The following is an 8,742-nucleotide window of genomic DNA, read 5'->3' on the forward strand; positions in this document are numbered from 1 at the left end:
ATGGATTTTTTTGGTAATTTCCATCAACCCTCTGCGTTTGAAAGGTCTTTGAATGCTTCGTTCCTCAATTTAATTCCTAAGAAGTGTAATACCGCTAACATTAAGGACTTTCGCCCTATCAGCTTGGTGGGTAGTGTGTATAAGTTGCTGTCCAAGGTGTTGGCTGATAGGTTGAGGGTGGTTTTGGATAAGCTCATATCTGAGACCCAAAATTCGTTCGTTGGCGGAAGGCAGATTCTGGATTCAATGTTTATTGCAAATGAATGCCTGGATAGCAGGTTGAAAAGCAGAATTCTGGGTGTGGCTTGCAAGTTGGATATTGAAAAAGCATATGACCATGTGAATTGGGAGGCCTTGGTTTATTTGTTGGGTCAGATGGGTTTTGGGTTGAAATGGAGAGGGTGGATTAAGATTTGCGTTTGTCTGTTCGTTTTTCAGTCCTGGTAAATGGTTCTCCTGAAGGTTTTTTTGGAAGCTCTTGTGGGTTGAGACAAGGGGACTCACTATCCCCGCTGTTGTTTCTTTTGATAATGGAAGTTTTAAGTAGACTCTTGAAGAAGACCGATGAGTGTAATCTTATTCAGGGTTCTCATGTGGGAGCTGTGAATTCTATAAGGGGTGAGTATTTCCCATTTGTTATTTGCTGATGACACTATCTTATTTTGTGATGCCTCTAGGGAACAACTGATGTCCATAAGGTTGGTGTTGTCTTGTTTCCAAGCTTTTACGGGTTTGAAGGTCAATGTAGGGAAAAACGAGATTGTCCCTGTTGGAGAGGCGAATAATTTAGATGATTTGGCTAATATTCTCCATTGTAGAGTGGGTAGTTTGCCTATAAAATATTTGGGAATGCCTTTGGGAACTTCTTTTAAGACAGCCTCGATTTGGAATCCTATTTTGAAGAAAATGGAAAAGAAGTTTTTTGGGTGGAAGCGTCTCTATTTATCTAAGGGAGGTAGGCTCATGTTACTTAAGAGTACTCTCTCAAGTCTCCCGACGTATTTTTTTTTATCTCTTTTTACTATTCTTAAAGCTTTGGTAGCTAGATTAGAGAGAATTCAAAGGAATTTCCTTTGGGGGTCTTTTGAGGGGTGCTTCAAATATCCTTTGGTGGCTTGGGATAAGGTATGTTTACCTGTGGAGATGGGTGGCTTGGAGTTAAGAAATGTGGTGCCATTTAATCAAGCTCTTTTAGGGAAATGGTTGTGGACATATGGTCATGAAGCTACCCACCTATGGCGGCGAGTTATCTCCTCTAAATATAGCGAGGGTCAAGGGGGGTGAAGTACTAATGTTTGCAGGAGGTCTCATGGGTGTGGCCTATAGAGAAGCATTAACGAAGGATGGGAGAGCTTTTCTAAGCATCTGTCTTTTCTAGTGGGTGAAGGCACTCGTGTCCGCTTTTGGCATGATAGGTTGATTGGTGACGTTACTCTAAAAGATCTCTATCCTGAGCTCTATGTATGTTCAGCGGTCAAGGATGCTTGTATCTTTGAGGTTTTGTGGATTCTAGAAGGGGGTACTGTTAGAGTGTGGAATGTAACGTTTTATAGAGCTTTTGAAGATTGGGAGTTGGCTGCATCGTATTCTCTACTTCAGCTTATCCAATCTCGTATTCCTTAGGGTAATAGGAGAGATACCCTTTACTAGCGGTCTAAAGGGATGGTAAGTTTGACACTCGGTTTTACTACCTTGCGATCCGGGGTGCTACGAATTCTTTGTTTCCTTGGAAGGGGGTTTGGAAATCAAAGATTCCTAAGCGAGTGGCGTTCTTTTTGTGGACTGCTGCTCATGGTCGGACCCTCACTTTTGATAATCTAATGTTTAAGGGTTGCTCTTTGGCTAATAGGTGTTGTATGTGTTGCTGTGATGGGGAGTCAGTTAACCACCTTCTCCTTCATTGTCCTGTTATCCATTCCCTATGGACTTTTATGCTTTAGGCCTTTGGTATTCTTTGGGTCATGCCAGGGTTGGTGGTGGGTTTATTACCTTGCTGGCATTAGTGGCATGGGAAGCATAACTCAGACATTTGGAACTTGGTTCCAGGGTGCTTAATGTGGATCGTGTGATTGGAATGTAATCGTCGATCCTTTTAGGAAAAAGAGAAGACGTTGGATAAGTTAAAACTTTTATGCCTTCGTAGTTTCTTGGAGTGGTCTCGTTGTTGGGGTTTTTCTGATTGTTCTTCTCTCTCTGAGTTTTTGTCCTACCTTAGCTTAGTCTCCTGACTACCCTCTGTTTATTGTTCTGTTTGTTCTTTTTTTTTTTTTTTTTTTTTTTCTTTTTTTTCCCTGTTGTTCATCATCATGAACTTCTTGTTTGTCTCTTTTGTCCATCATTTATAAAAGTTTTCTGATTACCTATCAAAAAAAAAAAAAAAAAATTGCTACAAACAAGGAGTCTTGAAAAAGTTTTCCATTTATCCTATCTCCCTTACGAAGAAAGCAAACATGATCAACTTTCTAGTTGAAGGAAAATGGTATCCTTGCTTTTCTCTGGAAGTTTAGATGGCTCCTAATCCAGTTGTTTCAACTTTCCTCTTTATAGTTACTTATCAAAAAAGAAAGGAAAAAAAAAAAAAAAAAAGGAAAGAAAGAAAAATTCACTTTAGTGTTTCCTATGTTCTGATCAGATCTAGACATTTCTTTTTATGCATGAATGCACATATAAACCAAATAACCAATGCTCTTAGAGCCCCTGTTAACTTTTCCTATAGTTATATGTGCTGCTCTTCTAGGTAGTCTGTTTTTCGTCATTTTTGTTCCTTTTTATTTTCATTAATTTTTTTTTGTTAGGTGGGATTGATATCCTTTCTTATTTTGTTTGCTGAGAGCTTTAGTAGGCAATCTGAATTTATTGGAACCTTGTCATCTCACCAGGTTTCTTTTCTTCTAAACGGAAATTGGAAAGAAGTGAGGATTGATCTAGTAATGATTGTAATGTTGTCATTGGATTTTAAAGCAAGAATGAGCAAAACTCTATATGAAAGATATTCCATGGCCAGCGTAATGTAGATGTTCCATACTTACATCCATGTCGTGTAGAAATTGTCCATCAATTTATCAGCAATGGCCTTGAGCTATAAAAGGCTATTATATGTGGGGAAGTTTCTAAGGCAAATTTTGTTATGCTGAACCATTCATAGTATTCGTAGCCTAATAAAGAGAAAAATTCCTTTATTTATTTTATTTCTTAAAAAAAAAAATGTTGGGATGAATAACGATGAGAATAGCCTATATATTCCTGTAATCAATAGTTTACAATTATGAATAGTATTTGCATTATAGATTCCATATTGCAATAATTCAATCTTTCAACAACTATGGAGTCATTAAATTTGGTAATGGTTTGCTGAAGTTTGAGCAAATCATTTTTGGCTTAATTGATACCTCTTCGTAATTAGTGTTATGCAGAATGTGAGGTTATGGGCTTGTTTGGTAAGAGATTAATAGTACCATTGTTTAAGTTTTGTGAAAATACGTATGAGTAAAAAGTGTGAAAATATGTGTTGTGGTGTTTAAATAACATTTTTTGTTGTTTAAACACCGTTACTAAACTGGGCCTATATGCTCAAGATTCATCAGTTGTGTAATTTATTAATAAAGACAATGGTTAGATGCAATGCTATCTGGGTGTGGTTTTCAATACAGGTGGTTGGGCTATGGTGCCACCATGAATGGAGAGAAAAAAGAAAAGAAAAGAAATTAATTAGCTATAAAACTATTTTTAATTAAATTTATTTAATTACTTTTTAGTTAATTTTTCTATTAAATGCTTGCATTTCTTGTCCATCAATGGAATGGTAACACAAGGTTTCAAGGTCTGAGATGGGCATTTATCAAAGTTCAAATATGATAATAATAATAATAATAAAGGTAAAGATAATAATAAAGATAATAATAATAATTGTGCGTCCTAAGACTAGGCTGGTGGGCCTCGCAGGGATTTGAGCTCACAATCTATTTGTATAGTAGGCTTCTGGATTTCCTATAAAGGGTGGTGTTATGCCCGGTAGGCCCGTGCATTGGGCTTCCTTCCCCTACTTCTCACTGTCTCTCCCCTCTCTTTCTCGGGGGGAACTGACACCGCTTTCAGTCTCTAGTCTTTTCTCTCTTTGAAATTGCCAACCCCTTTCACTGATTCTTCTTCGTCTATTTATAGCCAAATTTAGTTGAATGGCCATGATTATTCTTCTGATGGGTGAAGGGAGGGGTCCAATACTATTACCCTTAAGTGGGGGTTTAGTTGGGAGTGGGAGAAAATGAGTGGCATTGGAACTGGCTCCACCGCTGGGTTTGATGCTCGGCAGGAGCGTTCCCTAAGCAATGGAAAGGAGGTCCAATACCGTTTAATCTAGGTGAACGTTGGGTGGCGGGAAGGAGAAAATGATAGTGGCACCGGGGCCAACTCTATAGGTAAGTATGTGCTCAGCAGGATACGCCACAGGCTGCTTTGAGCGCTCCTAGCTCGGACCTCTTGGTCGGCACGAGCATTACAACGTGTGGTCGGGTCGGCATTGCACCTTTATAAGAGTTAGTCCTTACGGGCTTTAGGGCAATTGGGCTTGACAGGGGGTAGGGCCCATACAATAATAATAATAATAATAATAATAATAATGAGGAGGAGGGGAATTTGAATCCGGTTCTTCTAATAAAAAAGAGTAGACTATACCGCTTAATTTAAAAACTCTTGATAAGAGGTATAATTTTAAATTAGAAGTACAATGATCAATCTGATTAAAGGGTGTTTTTGCATTTTTCTCTAATACAATTACAAAAAAACTATAAAAAGTGGATCCATCATATTTTCTCTAGTTGTCAGATTGTGACCCTCTTTCTCTCTCTCCCTCTTCAAACTTGTTTGCCCCTCACACAATATTTACAAAAATTGGTGTGAATCAATCTTCAAATTCCTCATCTCCTTCTCTTCCTCCAACAACAACGAGCTTTATTGTGTCATATCTATACAACTACAAACAAATTGTTATGATTTTAACTTTAAAATATTGCTACGTACATATTCTAGGAGCTTTAATGCATGTTGTATAATTTTGAAGTTGTTCAAGTTGATGCACCCTTTGTTCAAACTGGTATATGTATTACCAAATCATCACACAATTTTACTAGCTTAATGCCTTGTTTTTTAGCTTATATGTTGCCAATGGCTATATGAGGTATAGTATATGCTCAAGATCTCTATTATAATTAGGCAAAAAAAGAAGAAAAAAGGTTTACATGTCAAAGCTTAACCAAATGAAACCTTGCGATAATAAATAGTGTAATATTAGGTACATAATATTTTTCACAATTATTAACATTAACATGAATTATGTAAATGGAGCAACGTCACATTTATCAGGGTTAATCACTAACATCACAATTATTATGTGATTGTTTTTATTTTATATATATATATATATATATATATATATATATATATATAATGTTTGTTTTTTTGGCTTTAAAAAAAAAAGTAGTTCTAGTGCCACAACTCGCCATGAGGCAAGTTGTGGTTGGTGGAGGGGTGTCCCCACATGGACTCACCATCACCCTCCACCAACCACAACTCATCGAGGACACTGAATTGTCTGATGATGTGAGAATATCAACCCAAGCGACAATACTGATGGATAAAGAAGCGAGATCTGATCAAGGTTATCCAAGAAGGTGGTTCGAGGAAGACTATGTCCTTGGCTATGTAGAGCCGAGGTAGGTAAGGGTAGATAAGAAGAAAGGCTATGAAATATCTAAGATAAAGTTGCTACCCTCGCATTGAATACTCTGCAACTACCTTTCTGACCACATTAATGGGGAAGTGATGCTTGAGCATCATGGTTCAGCCTGATAGCTACCTCTAAAGATTTCAGAGATGGGTTGATGGGACAAGTATCTAAACTAGTAATCTGATCCATACGTGGAAAATGGGGAGAAGAAGGAGGATGATATAAAAGGGGGAGGGGACATTCAGGAAAGGGAATTGGAGAAAAAATGGAGAAAACACTATACACATTAGTATCCATAATTGTAATCTGTCTTTGAAAGAATGAAAGAGAAGATCCATCATCATCGGCTTGAATCCGATGACAATTTTTGTTACATAAACAATCCAATGTGCACCATGTTACAATCTAGCCCATCATTTTTGTTATTTAACATCACTAGAACCTAGATTTCGAGCCTACTCTCTATAAATTTCATTATATTGGGTTTTTTGGGTCTATCCCATTCCTACTTTTGGGTTTGGGTGCATAAGGCCACAATTTGCACCCAAACCCAAAAGTAAGAATGAGACAGACCCAAAAAGCCTAATACAATGAAATTTATAGAGAGTGGGCTTGAAATCTAGCTTTTAATGATGTTAAATGACAAAAATGATGGGCTAGATTGTAACATGGTGCACATTGGATTGTTTATGTAATAGAAATTGTCCTTGGACTCAAGCCGAGGATGATGGATCTTCTCTTTCACTCTTTCAAAGATAGATTACAATTATGGATGCTAATCTGTATAGTTTTTTCTCCCTTTTTTATCCGATCCCCTTTCCTGAATGTCCCCTCCTACTTTTATATCCTCCTCCTTCTTCTCCCCATCTTTCACGTATGGATCAGATTACTAGTTTAGATACTTGTCCCATCAACCCATCTCTGAAATCTTTAGAGGCAGTTGTAAGGCTGAACCCTAATGCTCAGGCATCACTTCCTCATTAATGCGGCCAGAAAGGTAGCTGCAAAGCATTCAATGTGGGGGTAACACCTTTATCTTATATATTTCATAGCCCTTCTTCTTATCTTCTACATCGGCCATGCCTACCCTTACTTATAGGATCTCCTAGAATGTCACCTTTTGGACGTCAGACAGCCCTTTCCTACCTCGGCTTTACATAGCCTCGGACATACTCTTCCTCGGACCATCTTCTTGGATAACCTTGATTAGATCTCGCTTCTTTATCCATCAGTATTGTCGCTTGGGTTAATATTCCCACATCCTTGGACCATTCAGTGTCCTCAGATTGGGCCTCTGGCCCAACACATATTCCTGGGCCTATTGACCCCACAATAGCCCCTCGAGATTCTCATTTCTGCCACTTTGAGAGGAAAAGAGGATCTCGATATTTGCCACTGTTAATTTGTATTCACCGCACATCTTCCCTGACAATGATGATGTCTCTTGAACTGCCTACTGCACGTTCTTGACGTTTCGGCATGCAGAGCATCCCCTAATTAAATTCTGATAGCTTTTTGTCCCCCATGTTTGACGACGGGATGCACATCCAACGATTGAGGATTGCATAGGAACATAGGCGGGAATTTCCCTGCTTCATAACTCTCGCTGATATAAATATCAACAATTTAAACCATCTTTCTCATTTCAACACTCATACAACGAACTTGCCAACTCTTTCAATCGACACGTGCCCTTACAATTACCAAGAATTAGGCTGAGGTGGCTTTTTCGTCCTAAAGTAAGTCTTCCCGAACTTCCTCACTCATTATCTTTTTACATACTCTTCTCTATTTTGTGTTTCTTTCTCCTCGGCTTACTTGTCCTTTTCTATATTCGTCAATACCTCTAACCCTCCCCTACAAATGGGTAGATTTGCCTCCTTGGTAGATTCTGTTGGAAAAATAGAACAATTTAAGGCTCGGTATAGAATTCCACCGGGAGTATCCGTTACATATTGTAAGGAAGGGGAGTGGCATGAGAAAAGGCGAACAGGAGAGGTAGTAATCCCGATGATCTCTTTCATAGAAGGGGGGATGAAAATCCCAATGGGGATGGTTACTAGGGACTACCTAAGGGCCTTTAGATTAGCTCCTACCCAGTGCGCCCCAAATATGTTTAGGATTTTGGGTTCTATAGATGCACTAAATGAAAAGATGGGTCTAGGGCTCACCCATCATGATGTGAATTGGATTTACAATCTTCACCACCTAAAGGGGCAGGGGTATTACTTAAAATCTAGGTATCTCGAGGTTAGATTAATCCAATGTCTTCCTGAATCCAGCAAAGGTCTGAAAAAAGACTTCCTGATCATATCAGGGGATTGACACGATGGTGTCCCCTGTCCGACAGGGGAAGGGGAACTAGGTGAGGCTCTGGGTTTAGATGAACTACTCACAATTATATATTTTTTTTATTTGGGTTTATATAAAAATGTTTGCTTGATTTAATCTTGTTTTTCTTGACGATTTTACAAACCCACACGTAGCTATTCGCCACTTCGATCTTGTCAACCATGAAAAATTAGACGAAATATTGAAGGCTAAAGTGTTTGTGCACACAGATAACCAACTCAGAGCAGCACATTTGATCCTCGGCTACAATCATATCTCCAAAGCTTTCTAGGCACTGAAGTGCGTGATTAGAGCGAAAGACTCATGCTTACACTGGATAGGCGTTGCTGTTGAGGGATTCTCTTTACCTTTGGGCGCTCTTATTCCTCAAGACACCCTTGTCACACAACCCATACTTGACAGTATGCCCTTGATCCCTTTTCCAACTCAACACACAGCCGGTGAGGCGACCTTTTCGCAACCCATCATAGAGGAAGAGGAAGAAATCGTGGAAGTTTTAGATTCTGAGGACGAATTTGAAGTTTTCAACAGACCCACTTCTCCGAAAAACCCAATTGGTGACCTCAACACTTCATCTTCAGGTCTAATAAGTCATCCATAAGGAGAAACTATCAGCCCTAACTTAATGGGAATTCAACGCAAACCTAGGCAGAACCTTAGAGACCTAA

The 8,742-nt window shown here is 38.8% G+C and overlaps 1 protein-coding gene across 1 annotated transcript; it reads left to right on the forward strand.

Moving 5' to 3' along the window:
- On the forward strand, positions 1-2,055 carry LOC142634913 (uncharacterized). Its single transcript, XM_075809151.1, has 4 exons — positions 1-443; positions 678-955; positions 1,388-1,612; positions 1,850-2,055. Exons 1-4 carry the CDS (start codon positions 1-3, stop codon positions 2,053-2,055), a joined length of 1,152 nt encoding a protein of 383 aa, XP_075665266.1.
- Positions 2,056-8,742: the final 6,687 nt, after the last annotated feature.

The sequence above is a fragment of the Castanea sativa genome, chromosome 5 (genome assembly GCF_040712315.1).
Source record: "Castanea sativa cultivar Marrone di Chiusa Pesio chromosome 5, ASM4071231v1".
Lineage (NCBI taxonomy): Eukaryota > Viridiplantae > Streptophyta > Magnoliopsida > Fagales > Fagaceae > Castanea > Castanea sativa.

Excerpts from the sequence above, each read along its gene's own strand:
- LOC142634913 (XM_075809151.1), top strand. The coding sequence starts at position 1 with ATGGATTTTTTTGGTAATTTCCATCAACCCTCTGCGTTTGAAAGGTCT. Across the intron at positions 444-677 it reads CTGTTCGTTTTTCAGTCCTG|GGAACAACTGATGTCCATAA; the intron begins GTAAATGGTTCT and ends TGATGCCTCTAG. Across the intron at positions 1,613-1,849 it reads ACTTCAGCTTATCCAATCTC|GTGTTGTATGTGTTGCTGTG; the intron begins GTATTCCTTAGG and ends TTTGGCTAATAG.